This window comes from Moschus berezovskii, chromosome 13, assembly GCF_049115385.1.
Source record: "Moschus berezovskii isolate FMDL1 chromosome 13, NW_MosBer_1.0, whole genome shotgun sequence".
Taxonomy (NCBI): domain Eukaryota; kingdom Metazoa; phylum Chordata; class Mammalia; order Artiodactyla; family Moschidae; genus Moschus; species Moschus berezovskii.
Window position 1 is genome coordinate 14,623,663 of NC_142472.1, and position 13,559 is coordinate 14,637,221.

At 41.3% G+C, this 13,559-nt stretch overlaps 1 protein-coding gene across 1 annotated transcript in view; it reads right to left on the reverse strand.

Moving 5' to 3' along the window:
- Positions 1-13,559, reverse strand: part of LOC148775805 (ATP-binding cassette sub-family C member 4-like) — a 142,490-nt gene that overhangs the window by 34,725 nt on the left and 94,206 nt on the right. The window contains exon 26 of the mRNA XM_088842647.1: positions 10,079-10,234. Within this exon, the coding sequence (XP_088698773.1) occupies positions 10,079-10,234 (156 nt within the window). The remainder of the gene's footprint in view (positions 1-10,078; positions 10,235-13,559) is intronic.

Consider the following 13,559-nt stretch of genomic DNA (forward strand, 5'->3'; position numbering starts at 1 on the left):
CTCTAAAATAATTTTCCATTTTACAAAGTGTGCTACAAAATATCTTCTGAACTACTGAACACTAACAGAAGAAAGTGTTGAAGAAGTTTTTTTCATCTTAAGGAAAAAACTGAAGACAAAGATTTGATTTAAAAAAAAATACCACCCTGGTAATAAATATCTGTTTAAACACTCACACAAACTGAGGAAATAATTACATGAGGAACTTAACATCAAGATCTACATAAACTAACTGTCAATCCTGGTGTGACTGGGAATTACCAACAGCATGATTAGTAGCGGTTTGTGCCTCAAAGCAAACCATTAAATATTTACACATTAGCACTGAAGAATAAAAACTAGGCTATTTTCTCCATTGGTCAGACTGTCTTCTAGGATTTGGAATCTCTCCACATGTGTGAAATGAACATCCCCACGTGTGCAAGGGGAACGTCAGCTCCTGGGGTCTACAGCATGTCTGTTCACAGAGAGATCGCCTCAGATTCTGCATCAGTTGGTCTCATGTTCTCTCACCTGTGTGTCAGGATGACCTGCCTCAGAACCTCGTTATTAACTGCAAGGCCAGGAGGACCTGAAACCCACTGTGACCTGTGTCATGATACTTTAATTTAAATAGTTCTTCCTATTCATCTGCTTCAGGAGCAGCCACAAGTAAATTACTCTGGAAATATATGCCTCCTCTTGGCCTCAAGAGAGAATCCTGTACATAAGCTCATGCAGGCCATTTACCTTTTCTTCTGGAAGGTTCTAGTAAGCCAGGTCATAAGAACATGGGCAGCAGAGAAGAGCCCAATTGGTTCCTTTCAGTGAAGGGGGCAGGACAAGGGGAGGACACGTGTGGGAACAACAGACCTGACGCTTCCATAAGGGCCCGGAACTGCTCGGAATCCCCACATTCAAATCCTGCCCAGCCTTGGGGCTGGACTTCCCTCCTCACTTCACAAAAGCCTTAGAGGAAAGAAGAAGAAGACATTTCTTTTGCCTAATTATGAAGAAGAATGATACTCAGGAAGCCTTCCAAACCTTCCTTCAATATGGTCTCAGTTTTAAGTCTGGTGAGAGAGAAATGAATACAGAAAACTCAGGGTGTGCCACCAAAAAAAGACATACTCCTGAGCAAATCCTCAATTAAAAAGACATTATAAAGGGAGATTTATTCGCAGAGAGTTGAATAAGTGGCCAATATGCTTCCCCGGTGGCTCAGAGGTTAAAGCGTCTGCCTGCAATGCAGGAGACCTGGGTTCGATCCCTCGGTTGGGAAGGTCCCCTGGAGAAGGAAATGGCAACCCACTCCGGTATTCTTGCCTGGAGAATCCCGTGGACAGAGGAGCCTGGTGGGCTACAGTCCACGGGCTCGCAAAGAGTCGGACACGACTGAGTGACTTCACTTTCACTTATGCTTCCAAAGCACTGAAAATCACTAGTCATACAATATTTCAGAATGAGTACTGAACTGAACTAAAAAATCTCAAGATCAAATTTAAGGTTTCCTTTAAAACTCGAATTTAGGATCAAAGACTAAACAATCATTTAAACAATGGTAAGTGTTCCCTCTCAGGGGAATAACCATCATTCTACTTCAGATTTTTATAAAAACGTGTTACTCTTTGTAATTATCAACCCTAAGATTCCCACATGCTGGTGATTTCTCATCCTTCAGCTATCTCCATGAGGGTTACATGAGTGATGTAGCCAAGGTGAGGGGAGGCTGGTCCCCAGTATTCTTCCTCCTTCCTTCCTCCATCTCCCCTCCATTTTCCAGGTCCTTTCAAGCAAGCAGGCTACTCCCTGTACATAATGGTGTTCTTTCTGGGGGACATATTTAACTACTTCAGATCCTGAGCACAAAGGACGCACATACTTCAGCTTCCCGTTGTGTTCAAGGAAACTTTTTAAGAAGAACTTTCATTTTAGATCATAACTAAAATTTTGAACAGAAGTTGAAGAGCACCTTCTTAAGAACGCAGTATCCATCTCTGAAATTTCCCCCAGGACTGATGGTCTATATCCCCACTCCCCTGTCTCTGCTCCTACCCAGGTCCTTGTTACCATCACATCTCCCCCAGTTCTGACCTGTTCACGGGGGGTCAGCAGTGACGGGGATGAGCCTGGGAGGAAGAGAGAGCACGATGGAAGCTCCCTGCTGCTTCCAGGATCACAGGGACCAGGGATCCAGGAAGATGGTGTGGGCCTCACTCAGCTAAGAGAGGCAACTCAAAGAAACAGCACTGGGCTCCCCCTCTGCAGAGTCTGCTCTCAGCTTCCTAAGTTCACTACAATGGGGTGTTGAGACACAAGCATCACTGCTTCCTACTCATTTGGGAGGAAGAGGAATGTAAGTTTTTGCACTTAGACAAGTAAATTCAAGTAACCAAACTAACAGACTTTCTCCACCTCTGCACATAGCAAGACACTGTAAAGACAAAGGGCTCTTAGTTGGGGAGGGATAAGATTTTGGGTATCTTCTCATGACACATATCAGCCCATGACATACAAGTGCATGAACCCATTTCTAAACTGATATTGTCCAAATGAGGGACAGAGCAATAGGAGTATCATCTGGCTTTCAGTTCAGTCGCTCAGTCGTGTCTGACTCTTTGCGACCCCATGAACCGCAGCACACCAGGCCTCCCTGTCCGTCACCGACTCCCGGAGTCCACCCAACCCATGTCCATTGTGTCGGTGATGCCATCCAACCATCTCATCCTCTGTCGTCCCCTTACTTGAAAAGTAGGATAAGCTCCCAGTGACTCAGTTTTTAAATCTGTCAGATAAGGATAACATCAAATTGTGAGGATTAAGCAGGAAATGTTGGGATAAGAAACTAAAATGTGTTAATGATTCCATAAACATTAGGAATTATTATTAATACTCCTGTAACTTGTCAGGGACTCTAACAAGCACTAGAGGAACAGAAATGAGAGATATAGGCCCTGTCCTCAGAGAGAAAGAAAACAGTCAAGAGTGTGGGGAGACCTGAGAAAAAGGCTGGAGGTCTTGGTGGGGGACTGGAAAGTAAGAGTATGTACAAGGTGATGGTCAGGAAAGAAGCTGGTGGGAGGAAAGCCAGAAATCAAAATACAAAAATTTTTTAGTCTGATTTCTTGCTCTTGATGGAAAATGTTAGATACATTTCTCTGTTATGCTTTTCCCAAAAATTCCTATTGTGTTTTTTGTTTGTTTTTATTTTCTGTTTCTTTGCTTTACTATTCATATTTATGTAACAATTTAGTTTTTATTATTAAACAATAAATATAAAGAAAATCACCAAAGACCATGAACACATAAACAGAAATTAAAGAGAAAAGTCATTTCAGAAGGTGTTACTCTTTCTACTTAAGCAGAAATAATACCCAAAAGGCCAGTGCCCTGATTCTTAAGAATAATAACAGCTCCTGATGACTGAGCATTCCTAAGAATGAGACATGGGCACAAACATTATCTCACTGTTACATCTTCACCGCAAAGCTGTGGGGCAGTGATTTCCAGACCGGGTTTAAGGACAAGGATGTTGAAGCTTGGCAGCCAAGTGACATCATCAAGGCCCCACAGTAAATGAGGCAGAGCAGGAATAAACTGTGGGTCACACTGACACTTATCTGCACTCAAACATTCTAGCCCTGTCTGCCTCCTGAATGACTTCCTGGGAATCTTTACATATTGAAAGTTCTCTCCAGATTCTTTCTCTTTAATCAACCAACACTGCACCTTGGAGACAAAGGCATATAAAGTGGAATCTACATGGATACAAAGCTTAGCACTGTTTTGTAAGCTTCCTGTCTGGAGTGTGTACCTAGAACATGCTCCAAGGAAGGATGGAAACCAACAGAACAGAACCAAAACAAGCTTATGTCAATGTGTGTTTAGTCTTTGCTCAGATGTGCTTCCAAATATTATTAGCAGAGCTAAGAATCATCCAATGTTATTTATTTACAGAGTTATTTTATGTATACAAGCATGCAACTTTTTCTTATTAAGAAGCATTAAAAATAATGCAGGGCATGTTTCTAAAGCATTGCATTCAAGGATATGAAAGGACTTTACAGACATGCCCTTTATTTCTACTAACTAATCTCATATGGCCATTTCCGAGATGAGTACCATCAAAACATAAAACTTGGGAATCTAAGCTCATTTATTTTCTAACATAACCATAAGTTATAAATCTAATAGCCAGAGGAAATCTTTAAATATGGGGACTAAATGTGCTGGGAGAAATATCAATAACCTCAGATATGCAGATGACACCACCCTTATGGCAGAAAGTGAAGAGGAACTCAAAAGCCTCTTGATGAAAGTGAAAGAGGAGAGTGAAAAAGTTGGCTTGAAGCTCAACATTCAGAAAACGAAGATCATGGTATCTGGTCCCATCACTTCATGGGAAATAGATGGGGAAACAGTAGCAGAGTTTATTTTTCTGGGCTCCAGATTCACTCTGGATACTGATTGCAACCATGAAATTAAAAGACGCTTACTCCTTGGAAGGAAAGTTATGACCAATCTAGATAGCATATTAAAAAGTAGAGACATTACTTTGCCAACCAAGGTCCGTCTAGTCAAGGCTATGGTTTTTCCAGTGGTCATGTATGGATGTGAGAGTTGGACTGTGAAGAAAGCTGATCGCCGAAGAATTGATGCTTTTAAACTGTGGAGAAAACTCTTTTGAGAGTCCCTTGGACTGCAAGGAGATCCAACCAGTCCATTCAAAAGGAGATCACTCCTGGGTGTTCATTGGAAGGACTGATGCTACAGCTGAAATGCCAATACTATGGCCACCTCATTCGAAGAGTTGACTCACTGGAAAAGACTCTGATGCTGGGAGGGATTGGGGGCAGGAGGAAAAGGAGATGACAGAGAATGAGATGGCTGGATGGCATCACCGACTCGATGGACATGAGTTTGAGTGAACTCCAGAAGTTGGTGATGGACAGGATAGCCTGGCGTGCTGTGATTCATGGGGTCGCAAAGAGTCGGACACGACTGAGTGACTGAACTGAAATGAATGTACTAAAAAGTTCTTCCCATTTTTCCTGAAAGGGATACCTTTGAAAAAAAATTTTTTAATTGTGATAAAATATACATAAAATTTGCTAATTAACCACTTCAAGTGCATAGTTCAGTGATGTTAAATACATTCACATTGTTGTACAGCCATAGCCACCCAGTCACAGATCTCCTTTCATCTTAAAGAACTCTATACCCATAAACAACAACTCCCCTCTCCTGGCCACTCCTGGCACCCACCATTCTACATGCTATATCCATGAATTTGCTATTCTACGATAACTATTAGTAGAATCATACAGTATTTGTCCTTTGTAAATGACTTATTTCACTTAGCTTAATTTTTTCAAGGTTCATCTGTGCTGTAGAATGTGTCAGAATTTTCTTCTATATTAAGGCTGAGTAATATTCTACTGTATGTATAAGCACCACATTTTGTTTGTTGATTCATCTATCAGTGGACCCTTGGACACCTCCACCTTTTTGCTGTTGAGAATAATGCTGCTATAACAAGCATGTTCCAGTATCTTTTCAAGACCTTTCTTCCAATTCTTTTGGGTTTATACTCTAAAGTAGAATTGCTAGGTCATAGACTATGGTTTTTCCAGTGGTCATGTATGGATGTGAGAGTTGGACTGTGAAGAAAGCTGATTGCTGAAGAATTGATGCTTTTGATCTGTGGTGTTGGAGAAGACTCTTGAGAGTCCTTTGGAATGCAAGAAGATCCAACCAGTTCATCCTAAAGGAGATCAGTCCTGAGCGTTCATTGGAAGGACTGATGCTGAAGCTGAAACTCCAATACTTTGGCCACCTCATGCAAAGTGTAGACTCATTGGAAAAGACCCTGATGCTGGGAGGGATTGGGGGCAGGAGGAGAAGGAGACGACAGAGGATGAGATGGCTGGATGGCATCACCGACTCGATGGACATGAGTCTGGGTAGACTCTGGGAGTTGGTGATGGACAGGGAGGCCTGGTGTGCTGCGATTCATGGGGTTGCAAAGAGTTGGACGTGACTGAGCGACTGAACTGAACTGAACTGATGATAATTTCATCACTAACTTTTCAGAGCAACCAGCAAGTTGATTTTCATAGTAACTGCACTATTTTTCATTTCTATCAGCAATGAACAAGGATTCTAATTTCACTACATCCTTGCCAATACTTATCATTTTCTTGTTTTCTCTCTCTTTTCTTTGATAGCAGACACCTTAAGGGGTGTGTGGTGACATTTCACTAGAGTCTGAAAAGAATATCTTGGTTTTAAAATTACTTAGATTCAGTTCAGTTCAGTTCAGTTCAGTCACTCAGTCATGTCCGACTCTTTGCAACCCCATGAATCACAGCACGCCAGGCCTCCCTGTCCATCGCCAACTCCCGGAGTTCATTCAAACTCATGTCCATTGAGTCGGTGATGCCATCCAGCCATCTCATTCTCTGTCATCCCCTTTTCTCCCGTCCCCAATCCTTCCCAGCATTAGAGTCTTTTCCAGTGAGTCATCTCGTCGCATGAGGTGGCCAAAGTATTGGAGTTTCAGCTTTAGCATCAGTCCTTCCAAGGAACACCCAGGATTGATCTCCTCTAGAATGGACTGGTTGGATCTCCTTGCAGTCCAAGGGACTCTCAAGAGTCTTCTCCAGCACAACAGTTCAAAAGCATCAATTCTTCGGCGATCAACTTTCTTCACAGTCCAACTCTCACATCCATACATGACCACGGGAAAAACCATTGCCTTGACTAGACGGACCTTGGTTGGCAAAGTAATGTCTCTGCTTTTTAATATACTATCTAGGTTGGTCATAACTTTCCTTCCAAGGAGTAAGCGTCTTTTAATTTCATTGCTGCAATCAGCATCCGCAGTGATTTTGGAGTCCCCCAAAATAAAGTCTGACACTGTTTCCACTGTTTCCCCATCTATTTCTCATGAAGTGATGGGACCAGATGCCATGATCTTTGTTTTCTGAATGTTGAGCTTCAAGCCAACCTTTTCACTCTCCTCTTTCACTTTCATCAAGAGGCTTTTGAGTTCCTCTTCACTCTCTGCCATAAGGGTAGTGTCATCTGCATATCTGAGGTTACTGATATTTCTGTGGGCAATCTTGATTCCAGCTTGTGCTTCTTCCAGCCCAGCGTTCCTCATGATGTACTCTGCATATAAGTTAAATAGCCAGGGTGACAATGTACAACCTTGACGTACTCCTTTTCCTATTTGGAACCAGTCTGCTGTTCCACGTCCAGTTCTGACTGTTGCTTCCTGACCTGCATACAGGTTTCTCAAGAGGCAGGTCAGGTGGTCTGGTATTCCCATCTCTTTCAGAATTTTCCACAGTTTATTGGGATCCACACAGTCAAAGGCTTTGGCATAGTCAATGAAGCAGAAATAGATGTTTTTCTGGAACTCTCTTGCTTTCTCCATGATCCAGCGGATGTTGGCAATTTGATCTCTGGTTCCTCTGCCTTTTCTAAAACCTGCTTGAACATCTGGAAGTTCACGGTTCACGTATTGCTGAAGCCTGGCTTGGAGAATTTTGAGCATGACTTTACTAGCGTGTGAGATGAGTGCGATTGTGCGGTAGTTTGAGCATTCTTTGGCCTTGCCTTTCTTTGGGATTGGAATGAAGACTGACCTTTTCCAGTTCTGTGGCCACTGCTGAGTTTTCCAAATTTGCTGGCATATTGAGTGCAGCACTTTCACAGCATCATCTTTCAGGATTTGAAATAGCTCAACTGGAATTCCATCACCTCCATTAGCTTTGTTCATAGTGATGCTTTCTAGGCCCACTTGACTTCACATTCCAAGATGTCTGGCTCTAGGTCAGTCATCACGTTATCGTGATTATCTTGGTCATGAAGATCTATTTTGTACAGTTCTTCTGTGTATTCTTGCCACCTCTTCTTAATATCTTCTGCTTCTGTTAGGTCCATACCATTTCTGTCCTTTATTGAGTCCATCTTTGCATGAAATATTCCCTTGGAATCTCTAATTTTCTTGAAGAGAGTTCTTGTTTTTCCTATTCTGTTGTTTTCCTCTATTTCTTTGCATTGATCACTGAGGAAGGCTTTCTTATCTCTCCTTGCTATTCTTTGGAACTCTGCATTCAGATGCTTATATCTTTCCTTTTCTCCTTTGCTTTTCGCTTCTCTTCTTTTCACAGCTATTTGTAAGGCCTCCCCAGACAGCCATTTGGCTTTTTTGCATTTCTTTTCCATGGGGATGGTCTTGGTCCCTGTATCCTCTACAATGTCACGAACCTCCGTCCACAGTTCATCAGGTACTCTATCAGATCTAGTCCCTTAAATCTATTTCTCACTTCCACTGTATAATCATAAGGGATTTGATTTAGTTCATATCTGAATGGTCTAGTGGTTTTCCCTACTTTCTTCAATTTCAGTCTGAATTTGGCATAAGGAGTTCATGATCTGAGCCACAGTCAGCTCCTGGTCTTGTTTTTGCTAACTGTATACAGCTTCTCCATCTTTGGCTGCAAAGAATATAATCAGATTTCGGTGTTGACCATCTGGTGATGTCCATGTGTACTTAGATTAATTCCTAGGTATTTTCGAGGTTATGGGTAGATAGCAACAGCTGTACCCACGTCCACATTCGCCTTCCTTGGGAGCCATGTTGTACATGCTTCCTAATAAACAGGTATTTCAGGACACATTACACCCACATTCCAAGAAGCTTATTTGCCTGGCTCATTCTGTCTCACCTCCTCTCTGTTTCTCATCTCAAGAGGCTATTTTTCTGAGCTTCCTCTGATGGGCAAATGATTACTAAGTATATAAATAAAAAACTCACTTTTTCTTTAATAAGCAAGTCTGTCAAAGCAGAGGACAGGATGATAGATGAAGACACAGGGACTAGGTTGCCCTTGGCTATACACCTGCTGCTGCTGCTGCTAAGTCATTTCAGTCGTGTCCGACTCTGTGCGACCCCATAGACGGCAGCCCACCAGGCTCCCCCATCCCTGGGATTCTCCTGGCAAGAACACTGGAGTGGGTTGCCATTTCCTTCTCCAATGCATGAAGGTGAAAAGTGAAAGTGAAGTTGCTCAGTCTTGTCCGACTCTTAGCGACCCCATGGACTGCAGCCTACCAGGCTCCTCCATCCATGGGAGTTTCCAGGAAAGAATACTGGAGTGGCATGCCATTGCCTTCTCCATGGAGGATAGTAATTTCTCAATAAATATCACAGAATTATGTTGAGTGAATGAACCACAAGGAGTGACAGGAGTGTCTACCCATGCATACAATCCAGTCTCCAAACGTTCCCTGAAAGTTATACTACTTTACAGAGAAGAGAAAAGAGAACAGAATCGGAGCCCAGCTCAGCACTCCACCGTCACAGCAGGCACATCTGGGTCTACATGAAGCACTTCACACTCACTGACCTATTCTGTCCTCACAACAGGTTGAGGGGGTGATACCGTTATTTGCCTTGTAAGACAGAGAAAACCAAGGTACACACAGACAGAATTCAAAGTCCCCTGCTCTTCCTCACTATGCTATGTTGCCTCCCTGGTAAAAGTTATTCATTAATGGCTAAATTGTCAAAGTCTCCCCAAAGCATCTATATAGCCTATAATCCTCAAAGCCCCACAATTTCACAGAAAGTTCTCCGAGGAGATATTCACTTTTAAAAGATGTCCTCATTTCCCACAGCTAAATTATATCAGTAAGACACTTATTAATAAAATTCATGTTTATTATGAATTTAGGAATATATATAGGAACCTCTCCAGCACTAAACGAATAATTTATCCTTCTATTCTCAAAATTATGTGATTATCAGTGGATAACACTGTGAAAACTGAGGAAGTCTGAGTCCAGAATTCTATCTCAGTGAGTTTTTAAATCACATGCACACAAAACTAACAAATGAACAAAACAAAAACAAAACCTGGTATCCGATGAAAGTGTCTGTTGAAAATACCTGCTGCTAAATGTATGCTCTATTGGGAAAAAAAGGATCAACTCATTCACTTAACATGAAAAGACCAATCAACTTAAAACCACTTAAACCTTAGACGCCTTATGAAAAGAACATGTGAGAGTGCTCTGCTATGCATACCTGAAGTGCAACTGACATTTTCTTTCTTAAATCATGCAGTCCAATACGTGTTGTCGAGATGCCATCAATATGAATGATACCTTCAGGTTCTGACAATCTAAAAAGGGCAGCAATGAGGGAACTTTTTCCAGCTCCTGTTCTTCCCACGATGCCAATCTGTAAAGAGACCCAGGGGGATGAAGAATTAAGAGGATGCACAAAACCCAGGAGAACCCTGACTGTTGAAGATGAATTTTAAAAGTTCTATTATAGGTAAAGAATAGACTATAAGTTTCTCAGGCAAGGCCCTGCTGACATTTTGGACCAGATAAGTTATTGCTGAGGGTCGGGGGCCTGTCCTGTATATTGTAGGATGATTAACAGTAGCCATGAACCCACTAGATACCAGATGCAACCCCCAAAACTGTGGTGACCAAAAATGACAGAAATTTACAAATGTCCCTGAATGAGACCACCATCATCCCAAGAATACACAATACAAACTATAGTGCCTTTCTTGACTATTTTGATTTCCCTGATTAAATGCTTAATATGTGGAAAATTGTTTGTTTTCTATAATTATCACATAGTATCCATTACGTGGTATGTTAAAGGGGGACATGTATGTGTATGTGGTGTATATGTGTGGGTGTGTTGTATGTAACTAACATTTGTAAATAAAGTAAGAAGATGACTTAAAACAAATAACCTGACTGCAGTGAAAACCCAGCAGTCTCCTAAGTGCTCCATAAGAGGTCAGTTTTAAATTAGTTTTATTCCTACTCCCTGGGTAACTTGATCTTGAGAATTATATGGGTAATTTTACAGAGATATCAACAAGTCAACTCAGAAGTATTATACACAAACAAGTACTCACTTTCTCAGGGATATGTTATTTATTTAAGAGGAATTATTCATTGGCAGAAAAATGAAATCACCTCCTGACATTAAATATCTTAATTATATTCTATCTTGAAAGGAAACATCTTCAAATATAAAATGCAGGTCTCAGTCTTGAGAGACAGAGGCCAGTAGACAAAATGTACATAATGAGATCAACAACAACACGAACGTTTGCTATTTACATAGGACCTTTCACTGGAGCAGTTCAAAAGGCATTTTATTAATACATTAATACTTAAAACTGAACCTTGGAAAAACACATGTGAAATGTCAGTCTATTTATTAAAAGCAAAGCAGAGAGAAATTAAATGCACTAACAGTAAGATTAAGGAATCAATACATCGCAATACACCAGCCCCGAGCATCCTGTAATGCATCGAACCTGGACTGGCGATTCGTTTCACATATAATATACATGTTTCAATGCCATTCTCCCAGATCATCCCACCCTCGCCCTCTCCCACAGAGTCCAAAAGACTGTTCTATACATCTGTGTCTCTTTTGCTGTCTCATATACAGGGTTATCATATCATCTTTCTAAATTCCATATATATGCGTTAGTATACTGTATTGGTGTTTTTCTTTCTGGCTTACTTTACTCTGTGTAATAGGCTCCAGTTTCATCCACCTCATTAGAACTGATACAAATGTATTCTTTTTAATGGCTGAGTAATACTCCATTGTGTATATGTACCACAGCTTTCTCATCCATTCATCTGCAGATGGACATCTAGGTTGCTTCCATGTCCTGGTTATTATAAACAGTGCTGCGATGAACATTAGAGTACACGTGTCTCTTTCAATTCTGGTTTCCTTGGTGTGTGTGCCCAGGAGTGCGATTGCTAGGTCAATGGGATGGGATGGGGAGGGAGGTGGGAGGGGGGTTCAAGATGGGGAACACATGTACACCCAGGGCAGATTCATGTCAATGTATGGCAAAACCAATACAATAAAGTAATTAGCCTCCAAAAAAACAAAAAGGGGGGGGGATAAATGCTGTACTGAAAGTGAAAAAAATAAATAAAACACTTTGGGAAAATCTCAGGAAAAAAAAAAAAAGAATCAATACTATGTAGGTAAAATGCTGGTGGCTGGTGGTTTAGGCCCTAAGTCGTGTCTGACTATTGCAACCCATGGACTGTAGCCTGCCAGGCTCCTCTGTCCATTGGATTCTCCTGGCAAGAATACTAGGGTGGGTTGCCATTTCCTTTTCCTAGGTAAAATGCTGGCAGGGAATAAAACCACATTCAAATATATATGCAGAAATTGGCCTTTTTTTAACCAATGAATTTTAAAGTGAAAGAAAGCATTATATGATCCGTCATGTCCAACTCTTAGCAGCCCCATGGACTGTAGACTGCCAGGCTCCTCTGTCCATGGAATTGTCCAGGCAAAAATACTAGAGTGGGTTGCTGATTCGTACTCTAGGGAATCTTCCTTACCCAGGGATGTAACCCAGGTCTCCTGCCTTGCAGGCAGATTCTCTACCATCTGAGCCACCCGGGAAGCCCACCTGCAAATTCTCTGATGGAAGCTTTCCAAGAGATGATTTCATCTCTATGTAAAATCTGGAATTGATGAGAGTGTAAGATACGCTTAGATCATTTGTAAATCAGTTAAGTTTTAAAACTCATGGCTTTAAAAAAAGAACAACTAAATCTTTCTGAGCAATATGATCATAATGCTTAGAACTTTTCATGTTTTCTGATTTGAACCTCTGGAGTTTCACATCTTTGTCAAATCAATCATGGCATTTCAAAAAAGAATTTATCTTTATAGAGACTAAACATAAGAAAACTGGGTTCAACTAATTTTATTATCTTATAAATCTTATTATCTTATAATGACTATAAGACATTTTGTTATTGTTCAGTAGTGTCCAACTCTTTGCAACCCCATGGACTGTAGCATGCCAGGTTTCCTTGTCCTTCACTATCTCCTTGAGTTTGTTCAAACTCATGTCCATTGAATCAGTGATGCCAGCCAACCATCTCATCCTCTGTTGTCCCCTTCTCCTCCTGCCTTCAGTCTTTCCCAGCATCAGGGTCTTTTCCAATGAGTTGGATCTTCGTGTCAGGTGGCCAAAGTATTGGAGCTTCAGCATCAGTTCTTCCAATGAATATTCAGGACTAATTGCCTTTAGGATTGACTGGCTTGATCTCCTTGCTGTTCAAGGGACTCTCAAGAGTCTTCTCCAGTACCCCAGTTCAAAAGTATCAATTCTTCAGTGCCCAGCCTTCTTTATGACCCAATACTTACATCCATACATGACTACTGGAAAAACCACAGCTTTAACTATATGCAACTTTGTTGGAAAAGCAATATCTCTGCTTTTTAATATGCTGTCTAGGTTTATCATAGCTTTTCTTCCAAGGAGCAAGCATCTTCTAATTTCATGGCTGCAGTCACCATCCACAGTGACTTTCAGAGCCTAAGAAAATGAAGTCTGTCACTCTTTCCATTGTTTCCCCATCTATTTGACATGAAGTGATGGAACCAGATGCTGTGATCTTAGTTTTTTGCATGTTGAGTTTTAAGCCAGCTTTTTCACTCTCCTCTTCACCTTCATCAAGAGGCTCTTTAGTTCTTCTTTGCTTTC